This window comes from Panthera leo, chromosome E1 (assembly GCF_018350215.1).
Source record: "Panthera leo isolate Ple1 chromosome E1, P.leo_Ple1_pat1.1, whole genome shotgun sequence".
Taxonomy (NCBI): Eukaryota; Metazoa; Chordata; class Mammalia; order Carnivora; family Felidae; genus Panthera; species Panthera leo.
In genome coordinates, this window is record NC_056692.1 from 23,337,196 (window position 1) to 23,356,283 (window position 19,088).

Here is a 19,088-nt window from a genome sequence, read left to right on the forward strand (position 1 = left end):
CCCACAGGGGCATATTGTCTTCTTGGGAAGACATTGTGCTGGCATGGAGGGCCCAGAACCATCTAGGGACCAAGGCTGTCTTTCAGGGCTTTGTGTGTCTTTCTAGGGAGAGACTCCTATTTATGGAGCATTAATTATGGGACATTGTATATTTTCAGTGGCTGCCCTTCCCCTCTGCCTTAATTTTCACTCGGGGCTCGTCAGGATAGTCCTTTCCATGCCCAGAGAGTGGATGCTCTGGACTTAGTTTTGAAGCCCACATCTAGCCAGCCAGATTGATTCCCGTAACTGCAGCGTGACCCAGCCATGTAACTTCTCTGAGTCTGACTTTCCTGTCTGTAAAATCAAGAAGTCAGGCCTACCTCATCGGGTCCACGTGAGGATTAAATGAGAGAATGTATAAACACCATCTTTCCCAATAAACTGTAATTGCTATCATTATCACTCTTGTTACTACAGCGGTGGGAAGAAGGACAGGCAGCAGATCCATTTCCTTCTAAATTTCACACACTGGGGCATTATTCCTAAGAGGCAGTGACATGTGACCTGGCCCTGGGAGTGGAAGCAGAAGCGGCCACTGGGCTGGGGCCTGGGGTGCAGGATGCTGGCATGCGTGTCTGTTTCCCCCTCTCAGGTTGCCAGGGGGGGCACGTGAGGTGTAATGGGGCTGCTGGGGAACGCACCCAGGGCTAGGCCGACAGCAGGCTGGAGCCCAGCACTCAGGGAGGGCTACGGTCCATAGAGCCTCATGGTGCACTTCCTATCATGGGCTCCACGGCCAAGGTACACTCTCTAACCAAGCCCAGAATGTACGTGGGTGTAGAATACAAAACGAGCTCTGTGGAGGCCGAGGAGAGACCAACACCCAGAGTCAGCAGCAGCACCAAACACCCTCCAAGGCTAAGCTGGGGAGACAAGGCCCCGATCTCCCTCCCCCGCACTCCCTCCCCTCTGAACGCCAGCCTCTGAGCCAGGAGGACTGGAGGCACTTTAGAGACAAATCTTTCCCTTGAACCTTCTTCCTGGAGAGGAGAGCATCCCTTCCCTAACAAGCCGCCTTCTCTCCCAGCCACTCTGGGTGTGCTGTGGCCCACTTGCCCACGGTGACCACAGTGTGACCCTGGTCCTGGAATGTCCGGCACAATAGGAGTGGCAGGAGGAGCACTTTGCCTCTGTCAGCGGCTGATTGGTTACAAGGTGCCCTACAAACACGCTGTCAGCAGAATCAGCTGTTTTCGGCGTTGCCCCTCCCGGCTTTACAATCACACACCAGCATGCAGCCCAGGGTTGTCATGGCTTTGTCTCCCTTATGCATGCTTAATTGCCAATTAAGTTGGGGCTTTGAACCAGCCTGGCTGCCGCTGATGGGCCTTCATCTTTCCAGTGAGTGTCACAGGGGCACCCTTTGTTTGCTCTTCTTGGGGGCCTGAAGTTACTGTAGCAGGCTGCAGGCGGCCATTTATCTTCAGCCTGGAAGGCCTTTATCTGCACACACACCCCCCTCCCAGCCCTGCTCTCGCCAGCAGGAGCTGTCCCTGGTTATAGGCCCCATGACAGCCCATTCTGAGGCCATTGAGCAGGCCCGGAGTGATGGCCCCTACCTCCATTCTGGAGTGGAATCAAGAGAAAGGCCCCCAAAAGGTCAGAGAGCAGGGCTGTGGCGAGGAAGGGGACTGGTTGGAGACAGGTGCTTGTATTGATTGGCTCGAGGAGGAGGAGGAGGAGGAAGAGGAAGTTGGCATGGAATGGAAGCTGGGCTAGCCTTGGCCCAAGCCGTGGGGCCCAGCTGCATGATCTGTGGTGGCCTGGCTCACTGTACCCCTTGCTCCAGCCTGCAGCTGTCTGCGACAGCAAGGGGGGAGCAGAAGGTCTTCAGCTTTCATTCAGCCAACACATCATGTCCTCACTCTTCTATCATCTTTCGGGAAGGAGATTGAGGCTCATTCTCCCAGAGGTGAGAAGAAGCCCTTCCAGAAGAATCTTTGGGTACTTTAAGTGGAGACCTTTATTTCTGTGGCTGCTTACTCCTGCTGCTCTTGCCCTTTCTCCAAGCCTAGTGGATTTGATGGTCAGATCAGAGCTTGAAACCCAGAGAATCTTGCCTCCCACCTCCCCCTTGTGGCCTCTCGCATGCCCTACCAAGTCACCCACAAGAGTCCAAAGACTGAGTCTCAGACAAATCAAACTCTGGGCCAGGGTATCTGTGTGGTTGCTGCTGCTTTCCCTGATGCTGAAATCTGTAGGACCCAAGGAAATCTCAAAAGTGCCCAACGGAAGGGTTATGGCTAATGTGAATAATCATAACAGCTAGTGTTGATTAAATATTTCCTGGGTTCCAGGCCCTGCGCTGAGTGCCTCCATGCATCATCTTATCTAATTCTCATGACAACCTTGTAGGGTAGAAACTTTCTGTACCCATATCCCCATTTTACAATGAACGAAGGTAAGATGTTTGGAATGTAGATAATTTGCCCAAGTTCATATAGTTAGCAAGCAGTAGAGACAGGTTTTGAACTATTACACACTGACCATCTCTTCTGCTTTATGCAGATGCTAAGAACTTTTCAGGCATGGAAACCAACACACACACAATACCCCCACAGTCCCTTCTTTTCCCACATTCTTATTGCTCCCCTCTGAAAGACAAAAGGCTTTAGGAGAGCATGGCCAAGGATGGGGGTCTCCCAGTCTGGCTAGTTTACTGCTTCCCCTGCACCAACTGTTGCCCCTGACCAAGGTAGATTCTGCACTCTGCAGAAAGAGATGTGAGCCCCCTCTTCCACCACCCCATCCCCATCTGGGCAGGGATTTGAACTGCCCTTGCAGTCGGCACTGTCTGGGGCACTAAATGCCTTAACAACTTAATGGGGCTTCTGAGACAGCCCGGTCACCTCAGCTCACCTCTGAAGCTCCGCCCCCTCCCCGGGCAGCAGACAAGGGGCGGGGCGTTTATGAGGGTGGTCGTAAAAATATTCATCTCGGCAGCAAAGGTCCCCATAGTAAATAAGCCCTATTGTCCCAAAGTAGCAGCTTATTTCAGTTCAGAAAAGAAACAAATGCCACCTTGAAACATCTGGTGTTTTAGGAAACCCTTTTGTACTGACTGGGAGTCCAGGGGTGGACCTGGCTCCACGTTTCTCCTTCAGAAGGACTTTATCTGACGGCCATTTTATCTGCTGAATTTGAAGGTCATTTTATCTTGCGGTACCACCCTGTCGGCTGCCGCTAGATTGAGGAAGACAATCAGGATATTAATGAGATTAAGAGGCCCAGCCTTCAGAGATTCTGCTGGCAACCTCCTCCTGATAGTGGACCGAGCCTGGTCTGCATACAAAGAAACCTGGCTGCTGGGCTGGTGGGGCTCAGAGCTTGTGCACAAAGGAGCCAGGAGATACTGGAGTGCTATCACTGTAGGCAGCCCCGTGGGCCATGCCTAATCCCCCTGAAGGACCCTTAGATGATTCAAGGACTCCTTGTTGCCTCCAGTCAGCACTGAGGAGGAAGGAAGCTGCCAGTAAACACACAGCCCCTGCCTGCAGGTTATAGAAGTGCCCTTGGAATCTGTTTGTTGAAGGTTTGATGGGAACGGACAGGAACTTGGGGGGAATTAAGCACCAGAGGTACAGAGAGCGGCCAAAATCTGTGCAAGGGCCTTTGAAGCTAGCTGCTCGATGGGAAGGCACAAGATCTGGCATTTTGCCTCTACCCACTTTTCGATGAGAAGTACAAGCACAAATGGGGAAGCTATATATATATATATATATATATATATATATATATATATATATATACACACACACACACACACATACATACACACCCACATATATGAAAATTCATATATATATGAATGTAACATAGCCCCAATATAAGGTCAAATGAGGCATTCAGTTGTGGTTATCATCCTAGGAACTCTGGTATAGGGGTTGGCAAACTTTTTATGTAAATAATTTAGGCTTTTTGGGCTGTATAGTCTGTCTTCACAATTACTTGACTCTGCCTTTGTGGGATAAATGTGGCCATGAACCATATGTAAACAAACGAATATGGCTGTCTTCCAACAAAACGTTATGTACGGGACTGAGATTCGAATTTCCTATAATTTTCAAATATCACAAACTATTCTTCTTTGGATTTTTCCCCCAACCGTTTAAAAAGGTAAAAGCCAAGCTGAGCTCATGGGTCCCACAAACTGCTTTGGCCTGTTTGGACCACAGTTTGCGGACCCCCACTCTAGGATAATGGTTTCCAATACCTTGCCACACTTTAGAATCAACTAGGGAGCTTCTAAAATCCCAATGCCCAGGGGTGCCTGGGTGGCTCAGTTGGTCAAGCATCCGACTCTTGATTTCGGCTCAGGTCATGATTTCACGGTTTATCAGTTCGAGCCCCTCATTGGGCTCTGTGCTGTAAGGTATTCTGTGCTGCTTGGTATTCTGTCTCCCTCCTTCCGTGCCTCTCCCCTGCTTGCTCTCTATCACTCTCTCAAAATAAAAATAAATGTTAAAAAAAAATGTAAAAATCCCAGTGCCCAGGCTGTGCCATAGATGCCTGACCATCACCCTGACGTGTGATACAGATTGAAGATAATCTGGGGAAATGCTTTTCTAAATCCAGTGGGTGTAGCAACGAGTCATATACTATGCAGGCAGACCTGAATTCCAACCTCGACTTGGCCTGTGTGACAATGGGCAAATCTCTGGGATCACTAAGCCCCAGTTTTTCAATTTGTAAAACGGGACACCAACTCATGCAGAGGCTATGAGGATTAAATGAGCTGGTGTATGTAAAGCACCCTGGATGTAGCAGGTGCTCATGAATGGTAGCTATTGCCATTCCTTGCAGGGCCTTGTTTTGGGTTTTTATTCCCCCTCTTTCTCTCTGTTCCTCTTGGAGGTTTCTTTCAACCCTGACTTTTAGAGAACTTGAAGGGTTTCCAACTAGACACTCATCTTGGTGTTTGTGGCAGATTAAGTCTGGCTTCTTGTATAATGCAGTTTCTCATTCTTCCAAGAAGGACTGCTCTGTGACATCCATAACGCACGTCCAGTGCCATATTCAGTACCATAGGCATTTAGAGCAAAAAAACAGAGCTGGGAAGCGCCAAGGATTGTGGGGAGGGGCGGAGGCTCATGACCATGTAGCAGGAGGTCAGGTTCATAAGATGACCCTGAATTTCCTGTAGGGCATTTTTCTCCTTTAATTTATGGAGGCGAGAGCACCCTGCTTGTTAGTAATTAGCCCTGGGATCCTGCCAATTAGAGGGGGTGTGGTACTTTCTTGGTGGAAGCCCGATCAGAGAAGCTTAATGGCCTTTGTTCTTAGGAGGGAAGCTCCCCCAAATTTCAGGCACAAGAGCAGTAAGAAGGGGAGGGTGGACACAACTCCTGCAGTGAACACAGGAAACCTCAGAGGCTCCAGAGGGCTGATTCTCTGGAAGCTGCTTCCCTCAGCCTGTGAGCCTGCATCTGCCTAAGATACGCCTTCCTGTTGCCCTGTGCTCTGGCTTCAGCAGCCCGACAAAAGCACCACTGTGTGAGTTTAGTCACTGAGGAGTCAACCGATGAAGCCCAATCTCTAATGCTTTCAGGAAGTCAAGAACCATCTTTCTCAGAACACAGACTCACCTCCCTCCCAAGCTGGAAAAACACCATGCAGATATCTTTAGTGTTTAATGACTCTCCCAGGGAAGTCTCCATCCCCTGAGGCAAGCTGGCTACGGGCAGGCCCTTGCCTGGACTGCACTCAAGAAGGGTGTATCTGGGTAGCAAGGGGTAGCATCCCCAAACAGGCTTGGGCTTGATCTGTGGTTCCTTCACTCTCTGATGGTTACTTGGGCTCGTTGAACCTCAGTGTGTTCATCTATAAAATAGGGATCAGGGATTGTGATGTCTGTCTCCTCAGGGCTGATGTGAGGTTTAAGTATGATAAAGGGCCCAGCAACAAGGTGCCTGACAAGGTATTGTTGGGTTGGCTCAGGAGCCCTTAGGGCCTTGAGAGAGAAGAAGAGCTTTGGGTTTCCTTGGGTTCTTGACTAGGGTGTGGCTTGCAGTTTAACCCTGGAAGTTTCCTTTTCCACGAACCCTGCTTCTCATTTGAGACATCAGAAACCATGAAACCCAAGTATTGGCAAGACCTGTGCTTCTTACACCTCCATCCCAGCCCACATAAAAGGCATCTTGGGAGCTCATTAAAAACACCCACATCTCCCCCACCTACACCTTTTAGAATCAGAACTTGATGTTGGCGGGGGGGGGGGGGGGGGGGGGGGGGGCAGGTCAGGCGTGGAAAGTTTCAATAAACTCTCTTAAGAAATTTGGATATACAGTCAGGGCTGGACATCACAAGGCCAGATGGAGCAGGAGGGTCTGAAGGGGTTGATGATGATCCTGAAGGCCCTTTGCTAAACTAGGAGAGGTGAGGCAGCTGGGGGAAGGGCCCTGGACTAGGATTCAGGAGACCTGATCCGCGAATGAGAAGGGGTGACCTTGGGCCAATCACCTAACTTCTCAGGGATTCTGGCAAATGAGGGTGTCGGACCTTTCAGCTCTGACAGGTGAGTATTTGGAGATTGCATGTAGCATCAAGTGTTGGGGCCCAGGCCCCTGCTGCCTGAAGTAGCAGAGGGACGTTGGTCATTGTGATATCTTATTGTTAAGCTCATCATCTGTCTGTCTCTCGCTCCTTCCCCATTTCAGGAACTGTGTGCTGTTACAATCCTTCCACCTTTATTAGGGACCATTAGAGCTTTACAGCAGCGGCAGATTGGGTGGGGCCAGTCACAATAAACAGATTTATAATGGGTGTAAACGAGACACCTATCACTGCTGAAGGTTAACACTTTCAGGGCCTTTGAGTGGCAGCCTGCATGCCCATTGCCTTCTGGCCCTACCCAAGGCAGGGTGCCGCTTCCTGGTCAGCACCTCTTGGACTGGGTTGGTGATGAAGCCCAGGGAGTTCTTGTTCAGCGAGCGGGGAAAACCTCTGAATAACATCTCCCATTTGTGTCACATCAATTTGCATGGTGGGTACAAAATAGCTGCTTGATTTATCTCAAGATGTTTTACCAATGGAAACAGAAACAAGCCTTCTCCTCCTTCTTGAGAATCTTCCTGCTGGGTGAAGTATAAGGTTTGCATCCCTATATGTCAAAGAAAAAGAAAGAAATCCAGTAAGTCTCATTCTTCCTGTGAGGAAAAGTAGTTCCCGGAGTCTCTAAAACTGTGTATGTATGCTGAGTGGTGGAATTCCAGGCTGTACCCACATCGAAGCCCGAGTTGGCTTTCTTCACCACTATGTCTCCAGTCCATAACCTGTGCCTGGCACATGGTGGACATTCCATTATTTGTGCACTGACCATATCTATTATGAAGGGCTTCTTGTCCAAAACCCGAATACATAAATCCTCTATTTTGTAATCTGTTTTTCAGGTTTAGAGTTAAACTGACAAACTCCATAGTTTGTCTCGCTTTACGTAACATAGTACATATTATGATTTAAAGCATATTTTCCCTTTTCTAGAAACAATGACATCCAGCTCTACTTTCATTGATACTGCTTAACCAAAGTATACAGTGTATACACACACACACACACACACACACACACACGCACACACACATGCATAACCTCCAATATTTAATGTTACCAGGAAGTTTTCAAAGAACATATTTTTGGGGTGCCTGGGTGGCTCAGTCATTTGAGCATCAGACTCTGGATTTCAGCTCAGGTCATGATCCCCGGGTCGTGGGATGGAGCCCCATGTTGGGCTCTGTGCTAAGCATGGAGTCTGCTTAAGATTCTCTCTCTTTCCCTCTGCCCCTCTCCCCTGCTCACATGTGCTTGCTTGTTCTCTCTCTCTCTCTCAACATAAAAGAGAGCATATTATTATTCTTTTTCTCTTAATGTTCTACTGGTTTAGTTTACTAGCTTAGTCTACTAGTTTAATTTAGTTCTACTAGTCAGCTTAATGCTCTACTACATTAGTTCCTATTATAATTTCTTACCAGCATGTCTTGGACAAGAAAAGAGCTAGAATAGCTCTTCCTGAGTTTATGTTGAGTAAGCCAAGGTCTAGAAAAGGGCCTGGATTTTTTTTTGCAGATCAGAGTCATTTGGAGAGATGGCTCTAAGCAGCTGCCATCCTTGGGGGACTGCTCCCTGAGTGCTTTGCTGGTGCTCCTGTTCAGTGGAAGCCAGTAATCATCCAACCTCCAAAGCCTCACCCCGATGCCTGGTGCAGCCTGGGACCAGCGTCCATGAGCTGGTACCCAATGGCTATCTGTCATGCTGCTGCTGCTGCTGCTGCTGCTGCTGCTGCTGGGGGAGCTGCCTCCAACGGTGGTGATGAAGAGGCTGGGGTCTGGCCAGGCAAACTCCCGTAACGGGGCAGCTCTGACACTTGCCAGGCCTCAAAGGATCTTCTCCCCGGGTGTCACTTCCCAGCGGGGCCCTGCTTATGAATGGGTCGCAGTGGAAAACCTCTCCTTTCTAAGGCAATTTTATGAGCCTTTCAGTCACAATACAGATGTCTGTTTTTAGGACCTTACTTTTGTGTGGACACCCAGTGGCTCAGTCTGCTGATGGCTTTATAGCCTTCTTCGTTCCCCAGATCCACTAGAAGCGTCATCGTCCTCCTCGCCAGCCAAGCCCAGGGGCCTTTGTTACAGCTACATTACCCCTCCTTGCAAAGGCTGCCTCTGAGAAAAGAGACCCCAGGAGCCAGACTGCGGCAGGGCTCTGTCTGTCCTCACAGCCTTTAGGCCTAACGATGTCCGCTTTTAACCCTTCTAAGTTTTCACTCCAGCTTCCTTTGGAGAAAAAGGCATTTAAGTGACATTTAGTGTTGCCACAGTAAATTCCCATTAATTGATCCTTCCTCAAAATCAACCCGATGAGCCTCAAACTGGGTTCTAACAGAGTGAGTCCAAATTCGGGCTTCCCACCCGCAGCCCCAAACCTTTAGAAATGCTCAGCCTGTGCCCATGGAAGCACCCATTTCAACCCCCCACCCCCCACCTGCTTTAAGCATCCTAGGTAGTGAGACTTATGCTTAGGCCCCAAGAAGTCAGGAATGGGTAGGCCCCCTACAGGCACCCCCATTGGCCTTTTTCACACTAGGTAAAGCACTAACGAGATCCAGGCTGCTTCGTAAGTACTACTCCTCGGTGCACTCACCCTGCGCCTTCAAACACAAAATCACCCCAATGTGTCAGTGCTATTTCTATTTTGATTATATTTTACTCTCGCTTTCTCCTCCTCTATCACTCCCCCTTCCTCCTTCTTTAAGGGGCATGCCTCCCACTAACCTCAGCAAAATCAGGAGACCTAGAGGAGAAATGTATACCACTGTCGCTTTTGCACCGCTCAGCTCCACAGACCATGTGAAACCTGGTCATCAGTTGCTCATTCCACCAATATTTACCGAGCGCCTCTCACAGGCTAGGCTCTGTGCGAGGTGCTGAGGACACAGTGGAGACCGCAGGCAAGGTCTTGCCCTCGTTGGGCTTACATTCCAGTGACAGAGACAGTCAAGAAACGAGTAAACAAAATCATTTCAAACTCCTTGGGGGGTCACGATGGAGGCTCAACCTACCTGGAATCAATTTGGGGCTTACAGGGAAGAAGAAGAAGGGTCGGCTTCAGGACGCCGCTGACTTGCTGGGGGCCCCTTCACAAGAGGTAGTGAAAATAACCTCTTCCTCTTCGAACCTCAGCTTTCCATTCTGTCGAATGGGCATCCGTGACACATTGAGAGCAGGCTGCGTAAAAACACTCACAGATGTGAGGACTTCTCAAGTTCTCAAGTGCCGGCCTGGTTTCTTTCACTTGTAACAGTGGCCTCCGGGCTGAAGGGCTTGTTGCAAAGCATCTGATGTTTGCCTGCAGAAACGGGCTCTCCAGTAAGGACCAGGCATGGTGGCCAGTTTCTGTGGCCCTCCTACATGTGTGATTTTCTCAGGTGCACTGTGCAGGTCAACTTCTGTTCTTGGCCAAGACGCTTTTGATGGAAGACGATTTTTTTTCCCCCGTTGGTTACATTTGCTTTGATTTTTATAAGAAAACCAGTTTGTGGGCTTTCCTTAAGTATCACTCAACTTTTACTCCTTGAGTTCAAGAATGTTTACCGTCCCCGCAGGCCTGTCTGTATTTCTCCTCTTAGGAACTGGGCTCCTAACCCAGCCACCTCAGGTAGAAAGAGATGTGGAATTAAAACCCAGCCCAGTGTTTCAACTGCTTCCGCCTTGCATCAGCTTTTTTCCTCTCAGGCTTTCGGATTTTTAATCTGAACTCTTCACAAATGTTAATCTTTATCCCCAGAGGGGAGGAAATGAGAATAAGAGCTGGTGGTAGTCCCGTGTTACCAGTGAGGAAACTGAGGCAGCCGTGCTATCTCCTTTATTTAAAGCTTTTATTTCTGGACCTCCCAGTTCACAATCTTTTATCCCAGATGAGCCTCTCAGACAGTCACTAGACTGAATAATTTGCGTGTCTGCCTCTTTTCTCAAGAAAGTGACTCCTCTGTGGGGAGAGGGGAAATGGATTTCTGAGGATAGGTTCCCGGGCCTAATTCTGCCTGGCCCCCTCCCCGGCCGTATGTGTTGGCGTCATAGGAAAGACAGCTCTGTCTACCCATAACTGATGAGCAGAGTTGTTTCCTTTGGGAGGAGCTTTCTCTGTCGCACGCTCCTGCTTGCCTGGGTTTAAATTCCCAGGTTCTAGACCCAACAGGGTTGGGCTGTGCTCTGCATGAGGTTAGAAACACAGGGGAAGAATGCGTGTGACAGAGCTCTGGCCAGTTGAGTAATGTTTACTCTGTTGGTGGCTGGGACGCTCATTCGCGCTGGCAGAGGTCCATAGCCAGAGGAACATTCCTGCATTATCAGGGATGGGAGATTGGTTTTGAAATGTCAAGGGTGAAAGGCATCCCACCAGATCCTTGGGTGAGGCTCACAGACCCCAGTAAAAAGGACCCCTCGCTTCAGCACCAAAGGCCACATGGGGGCAAGCTGAACCTCACATGGCCCAGGAGGCCACACCTCCCACTTTTCTTCTTGTTAAAAAGAGCAATTCTGGTCATGTTTTCCTGGCTGACGTTGCTCTTTTCTTTGCCTGGCATTTTCTCTCTGAGCAAAACCCGGTGTTTCTCTTACCTTATTTAATTCATTCATCGTTATGGCTTCTGAGGAAGAAAGATCCATATGCCCATCTTGTAGATAAAAATACCAAGACCCAAAAGTTGATTGGTCCAGAATCATCAAGGCAGAGAGACAGAAAGAGGGTATTAGTTTCAAGTGTCTAATTGCTGGTGTCCTGTTGATTTCTGGAATTGTGGAATTGGGATCTCAGCTGCTTTTAGAAGCTCTAAGAGAGGGGTGCCTGGGTGGCCCTGTCAGTTAAGCATCTGACTTTGGCTCAGGTTATGATCTCGTGATTCGTGGGTTCGAGCCTGTGTTGGGCTCTGTGACAGCTCAGAACCTGGAACCTGCTTCAGATTCTGGATCTCCCTCTCTCTCTCTCTGCCCCTTCCCTGCTCACACTCTGTCTGTCTCTCTCCCCAAAATAAATAAAACATTTAAAAAATTTTTAGAAGCTCTAAGAGGGCTATAGTTCTAAGCCCCTGAAGCACAGGTTTCTGAAAAGTCCCCACGGTTGATTACTCCCTGAGCAGGTCCTCTCTGGGGTCCCTTCCACAAGGCAGTTGTGTCTGTCTTTGAAAACAGATACATGGTCAGTTCTATAGAACCCAACATTCACATCATAAAAACCACTGTGCTCTGTAAAGTAACCCAATAAAAACTATAGGGTTTATGGGGAACAAAATGGGGTTAAGGACACAATACTCAAAACTTCTTCAATGGCACCCCTTAGAAAGATAAGAATCTAACAAAAACATTAGCCAAGTTTTACACCTGTTACGTGGTTAGGAAATGCATAAATGCTGTAGAATGATAAATATGGCCCTTTACCTTGAAAACAGTCCTGCAGTTTGCCTTCGGAAGCAGGCATCAGAAGGGCTGTGGCTTGAGAGTTAATGTGAAGTAGGAGAAGGAGGGTTGTCGGAAATCGGAAGGAAAATTGTAACTCTAGCTGCGGATCAGTGTGGCTTATAGCACATGCAGTGAACTGTTGGTAGATGCTCAGAGTGTGTGTGCGTGTGCGCATGCGTGCACATGCATGTATGTACGGGCACACACACTAGTATGGTTAGTGCCCTTTGTGGCTCCATTCAGCTGGGTGCCGATTTCTGAATTCCTCAAGTGTGAAATTCATGTTACACTCAGATTATCCCATATTTGTCAGTAGAACTGGAACAGATCCACACTTTCAATACCAACATTCCCGCAGGACTGACAGCATTCTCTCCTTCTGCCAGAGGGATGCTCCTTGTTCTAGAGCATGAATGCTCAAAGCAGCTGAGGGCTCATTCCTTCATTCGGGAAATATTCACAGTCCCAAGGCCCTCTGTGAGGCTCCGAGGAAGCAACAATGAGTAAAAAGTCATCCCTTCCTTTAAGAGGGAACAAGAAGTATCCTATTATCAGAACATTATGGTGCAGGGTGTCCGACTCCTGCTGTAAGAGTCTTGACTGCATGTAAAATACCAAGGGCGAAGCAGTTAACTATCAGAATGAATCAAAGCGAGTTCCACAGAGGAGATGGCATTTAACCCTCTTAAAAGATGTGGCATGGAGAAGAAGGGAAGAGCTTTCCTGGCAGAGGGAACAGCAGAAGCAAAAGCACAGAGGCAGGAGATGGCAGGGCCAATGTGACGAACGGCAGGTGCTCCGACATGGCTGTATGGGATGTCGTGAGAGATGATACAAATAAGGCGAGCTGGAGTCACAAAGGCCCCATTCTGCTAGTCTTGGGTTGGGGGTTTTCCAGAAGGCAGCGAAGGGCCGTCATAGGTTTCCAAACAGGGCAGTGACGTGGTACAAGTTTGTTTGAGAAAGAAATCCCAAGCTCCAGCAGTGAGAAGAGTGCCTTGGAGGTGGTGCTGGTGCAGAAAGTGGAATGTGGAGACACTGGCTTCTGGAACCCACAAGCTTCTTTCATGTTTTGATGTGTTTGTCACTAGATTCTAGCTGGGATGACGTTTACTGCTTATGCCGTGGTTCATAGGACCAGCGATGGGGGCATGGCCAATTAGTGACTTGATCCAGGAAGAGAGTGGAAGGTACGGGGCCACGTCTAGTGTTGTCATATCTCCTGTGGGGCCTCTGGGGCTGTTAACCTGGCATCTTTGGCATCGTAACCCAGAGCCCTTGTGGTATATTCATTTTCAGAGCTTGCAATGGTGAAGGAGGAAGGGAATGTGCTCCATTCCCCGAGCACAGTACCTGCCACATGATGGGTACTCAATAAAGTTTTGTAACCTCAGCCTCCTGAAAATGTCTTTTAAACAAAGACAGTCCCAAAGTAGAAGGAATGAGGTATCTTGTGCCAAACACATTCTGGGGACTTTCACATCCACTGAGTCGTTCATCTTCCTCCCCGTGACCCTAAGGGGCAGATACTGTTAACAGCAGAGAAACTGAAGCTTGGGGTGGTTAAGTAACTTCCCCAAGGCCACACAGCTAATCTGTGGTAGAGCCAGGATTCAAACCCAGGTTGCCTGGCTCCAGAGCCTCCTCCACTTTGGTTCTCCTTTGAAGTACCCTTCTGAGTTTGTGAAATACACAAGGACCTGGCCTCTTTCCTTCCTCTGACAAGAACACCTATTTCTGGGGGATCGCCAGTGGATACTTTGTGATACACCTTCCATCCCCTTTAAGGTGGCTACCTGATTACAGCCACTTTCTCTGGGTCCAGAGTGACTGCCAAACTCCTTGGTGGGAGAAGCACCGGTGGGGAAGGTTACAGGTGAATCTGGAGCTGGCAAGCAGCCCCACCAGCTCCCACCACACTCTGCAGTGAGAACAGCACCCCCCCCCCACCCCCAACAGTGGGCAGACCTCTGGCTCAGAGATGAGGAAGCTGAGCTCACCCAGGACACTGATGGCCGAGCTGAGATCAAACAGGGATGATCCCCTGCCTGCCAACCCAAAGCTGTCCCTTAGCCAGAGGCCTAGGCCCCTGTCTTTCTTTTTTTTTTTAAGTTTATTTATTTATTTATTTATTTTGAGAGAGAGAGAAAGTACAAGTCGGGGGGGGGGGGGAGCAGAAAGTGAGAGAGAGAGAGAGAGAGAGAGAGAAAATCCCAAGCAAGCTCTACCCTGTTAGTGCAGAGCCAGATGCAGGGCTCGATCTCATGAACCTGAGCTGAAGTCCTATGCTTAACCACCTGAGCCACCCAGGCGCCCCAAGGCCCCTCTGTCTTTAAACAGAACAGCTCCACCCTTACATGAAGCTGTGCTGGGGGAGAAAACAAGGTTTGAAAACCACAGCAGCCTTGGGCTACCCTGGCTGGATTCTAACAAATGGCCCTTGACGCTCTTCTGCCAGGCTCCCTCCTAAAGAAGGCTTTGTTTCCTATGGGTATCCTTGGTTAATTATTTTTAAATACATAATTATGTAGCCTGCAGTAGGGGAGAAGCCTCCCTGTGACCCATATTTGATCACCAGAGGACGGGCCCTCTTCCTTTGGCCAAATTAAATAGGCTAAAACCAGAGTCTGTTTGACTTGAGGCTGAATCGATGATGGGGACAGGCTGGGAGGTGAACACACACCTGACTCCCAGCGTTATCACCACTCACTCAGGAGCAGAGCATCTTGGGGAGGTAAATAGCGGGCCGGGGAGTCAGAGAAAGCAAGAGAAAAACAAGGTGAAGTGCAGTCCCTCCAAAAGGAAAGAACGAGAAAACAGGAGCCAGGCTTGCCTCCCAAGTAGCTTCCAGGGCAAAACACATAAGTGGTTCTTCAGAGTAGGATTCTTGGGGAACTATGCTCCATGGACAGGTCATTCCATTCAGTACTTAGAATCTGCCCTAAGTTGCCTAGAATTCTAGAGTCTTAGGGCAAATATCCTGGGGTCCATCCCCATACTAGCTGCCTCCCGACCCATAGTTACCATTTCTTTAGCATCATGCTAGGAAACTTTTAGATATATTCTCTTATCCAGAAATTGCCCTGTGAAGGAAGTGTTCCCTCCATTTTATGAGAGGAGGTGAAGGCACAGAGAGAGAGAGAGAAGTAATTTTTCCAAGATCGAACATCTCCTAAGGGCAAAGTGGGATTTGAGCCTGAGTTTGTCTAGCTCCTGAGCCCACAGTCTTCCCACTGTCCCTCCTCAGAAAATTCTTCCTATTATTGCTTTGAAACCTGCCTCCCTCTTTTCTGTTGGATCTTCTCTGCCTCCTGAGCTCACAAGGCACAGATCTTTCTTCTTCTATGTCACAACACTGTGAGCTGTTGGATGTATCCTGCCAGGAGCCCAGTGGTAAATGTGAGTGGAGAAAAAAGACCCAGTGTGATCCAATGGGATGAATAGAGGGTAGGAGATAGGAGACGCAGGGACTGCAGATAGGTGTGGAGGACCGCGGGCAGGACTGGGGAGGGGGTGTTGGTTCAGAGGCAGGGGAGCCTTCCTCCTTTTAACCTCATGGCTCCTGTTCCCCCAAAAGTGTGGTGCCCCAGACCAATAACCACCAAATTCCAATTTGCCACCGTCACCCCCCACTGACAGCCCCTTGAATCAAAGGATGAGGACAGCAACCAATAGAGGAAGCCCATAGAGCATTCATCAAGCCACGCAGAGTCAAACACGTTGCTCTTGAAGGTTAGAACCCTGCCTTAGCATTTGTTTTCTTCCCAGCCCTCTTAAGCTCTAGGTCATATCAGCCTTGGGTAATGTCTTTTGGATGATGCCAGAAGACTGGTTTGGGTCTCCTCTTGGCAAGCTTCATCTTAGTGATTTGGAGGCTGCTGGTTATGGCAGCTTGCCTGGCCCCTGGGAAGGGGGGCTTTGTAGCCTCCTTGGGCAGGTGGGGCTCCAGGGGGAAGCAGGAAGCAGGACAGGGGGAAACAGACCAATAGAATCAGTATACTTTATACAGTAATGGTTTGTCTTGGGAAAGCTGGCAAAAGGAGAAGTGCAGCCAGATAGTTGGCCCACCCCTCCAAATAACTGCATGCCCAGAGCACTGGTCTCCCTCTCCTGCAGGTAGAAATAGGGTCCCCCAAACCTTTTTGTCAAGTCCAAAGTACAACACAAGAACACAGTCTTTGTAGGCTTTGAGCTTAGGGTGAGATGCCCCAGCTGCCCCCAGCTTTGTCTTTGTCTGTTTCACGGGCACATCTAGCAGGACTTGGACTCTGCAAACTGGGTCCAGGTTACTTGCACCCCTTCGGTCGCCTTCTCTGCCCAGTGCTTTTCCTTTCCTGAGCACAGACCTCTGTTTTGGTTCCTGAACCAGAGGGAGGGCCAGAGTAGTGAGGCTATAAACATGCTTGGTTCTCCCCTCCCTTGCAGACCTAACTGCAGTGGTTTACTAAAGCATCCACATCCTGCCTGTGTGTGCTGCCTGCCCCACCTCCCGGCAGACTCGCCTTCCCCTGGGCCCTGGAAGTCAGCCAAATGGGACCCCATCAAAGGAATGTGAGTTCCAGAGCCACAGACCCCCAGCTACAGCCCCATCCCTGACCTGTTCTGTCTGTGTGCAACACCCTCCCCACCCCCAGCCCCGGCCTCTTGTGCTCAGCCATAATAGTAGTGTGCAAAGACCGATGCCTTCCACTCTGGCTCTTACAGGGCTCCCTGGACAAGTGCCTCTTTGTAGGACGGGTCTACTCATGCTTTGCAGCCCCACGTTGCCAAGAGATGCCAGGGAAACATTTCTAGAAGACATTTTGAAGAATACAAGAAATACTCTAGTTAGGAAGAGAAGGCCAATCTCAGCCCCCAAATCCTGCAAGAAGTATGCTGAAGCAAGAATAAGCAGCATCCTTTTGTCCACTCGCTCGTTCGTTCGTTCATTCATTCATTCATTCATTCATTCCTCTGACAGATATTTATTGAGTGGTTACCAAGTGGCAAGGTACTGGGGATACAGCAATGAACAAAACAAAACAGATAAAAATGTCCTGCCCTCAAGGAGCTTACATTCCAAAATTAAGTAGAGTCCACTCTAGCCTTTACCGTGGAGAAAGCCAGCCAGTGTCTCTCATAGGAAACAGGGGAGGAAAAGGCAACTTTGGGTTCTTGTCATCTACTGTGTGAAAACAAGGGGAGTCAAATGTGTGTTCCAGGGCCCTGGGGGCACTCATGTCTGCTGTTGTGTCTGTCTTGTTTTGCAGGAGTCCGCTACAGCCAGCAGGGAAACAATGAGGTCACTTCCTCCTCAACAATCAGTCACCATGGCAACAATGCCATGGTGACCAGCCAGTCTGTTTTACAGCAAGTCTCTCCAGCCAGTCTGGACCCTGGCCACAATCTCCTCTCACCTGATGGTAAAATGGTGAGTACACCTGGGCCATTGTAGCTCTGGAGCTGATAAGATAAGAGGCAAAACAAACACAACTTCTCACAAGGCCTGCCTCAAACAATGAGCCATTGTAGCCCCGGAGGGGAAAACGGGGCTGTCCAGAGTTGGGACGGAAAGGTAGAGCTGGTGACCCAGCCTTTGGCGGGTGGAAGAGGTGTTCGGTTTGAACCTAGCCAATAAATCTGACAGAGTCCTGCTCTCATTTTATTGATTGAATGCCTCATAAAGGAGCAAGCCGGGTGGGACGCTGTTTGTTTTGGGGCAGGCAATGACATTTGTGTTGATAAAATGTTCATTCGTAACCCCCCCCCCCAAGGCCTCCAAAGCCAGTCTTTTAACCTTAGAGAGTATTTCACTTTGAAACAAGCCCCCTCTTTCTCTTCGCCACACCCTGGTGCCGGCAAGGAGAGAAATTAAGTCAGGATGTAGTGGGTGGCAGGAGATGGAGAGAGGCTTCTTGAACTGGGACATCAGGTGGTATGTCAGTGCAGAGCAGGGCACAAAATGGCGGTGGGGCGGGGCAGGGCGAGGTGAGGCTTACAAGGAAAGTGAGAAGCACCGACTTTGAAGTTCCAGTGACCCGGTTCAAATCCCAGCTCTAGCATTTAATAGCTGTGTAGCCTTGGGCAGGTTACTGAACCACTCTCCGTCTCTCAACTATAAAACGGGCATAATAACAGTGCGGTTGTGGGGGGGAACAACTGTGATAACAAGGGAAATACTCAGCACCGTGTTAAATATTCAAGAAGTGACTGGTGTTATTGTTAATGTCAGTGTTCCTCTCTTTAACTGAAGTTTTCTACAATCATAACCACAGCCCACACCCAGATGTAAGTTTAGCACACTTGGCGAGGAATAGACTCTTTTTGAATTTGAATTTTCAAGGCTCTCATTCTCTAACAGCACGAGTGCAGGGGAGCGCAGCCCCGGAGAGAAACAAGCATTACGACACGAGTAAGGGCAGGAAATGGAAAACTTTATTCTTTGGGTCATGCTCCATGTTTCAGTGGGGGGGTTGGGGGGAGGAGCTGCAGGTTCCTGGCTTCCACGCTCAAGGTGGAGCCGCACACATTCCCTCAAGGTGTCTGACCCAGGGGCAGGTGGGGGCCGGCGTGGGGGAAGGGGACGGGGAGCAGATGCCATTTTAGACCTTGACGTGTGTGCTGTGTAGGCAACACAGGAATGGTGAGTCACAGGTGATTGAGTCCCCAGCTCCCTGGAGGAAAAACAAAGTGTAGTTTCCAAGAGGAGTGCTGGCTCGGCCAACTCTCGTCTCGGGGACGCGAGCTGCTTTCCCTGGTAGTGGTCTGTGCAAACAAAAATGAAAAGGCGCTCCTGGGGGAGGCATTTTGTAGCCCCCTTTCCCTCCCCTCATCCCTTATGCCTTTTCTTCATGAAAAACCGTTTGTGTGGCTACTTTGTAAGAGGCACAGACAAGTCTTCATGAGTCACTTTGAGACCCAAACAGGTTAAGAGTAAGGATTGCCCAAGCTGCCCTGGGGAAGAGGGTCTTGTGGAAGAAGTCTTGACTTCTCAGTGCATGAAATCCTTCAAGTCTCTGCTTCTATTGCTTGAAGGTCCTTGGGGTTTCCCTTGCACCCTCCTGCTCTTTTTCCTAAGAGGCAAGTGGCCTCACCCCAAGCCGGGGCTGCTCCAAAGGC

General features: G+C 49.4%; 1 protein-coding gene and 1 long non-coding RNA gene across 6 annotated transcripts in view; one reads left to right on the forward strand and one right to left on the reverse strand.

The window, feature by feature from the left end:
• Positions 1-19,088, forward strand: part of HNF1B (HNF1 homeobox B) — a 53,412-nt gene that overhangs the window by 14,336 nt on the left and 19,988 nt on the right. For all 5 annotated transcript variants that reach the window (XM_042916064.1, XM_042916060.1, XM_042916061.1 and 2 more), the window contains exon 5: positions 17,240-17,400. In XM_042916064.1, the coding sequence (XP_042771998.1) occupies positions 17,240-17,400 (161 nt within the window). The remainder of the gene's footprint in view (positions 1-17,239; positions 17,401-19,088) is intronic.
• Positions 6,717-11,397, reverse strand: LOC122206663. The gene is made up of 3 exons (XR_006196545.1): positions 11,154-11,397; positions 9,596-10,186; positions 6,717-7,141 (listed from the first exon to the last, which is right to left on the reverse strand). It is a non-coding gene; the product is annotated as an uncharacterized LOC122206663 (long non-coding RNA).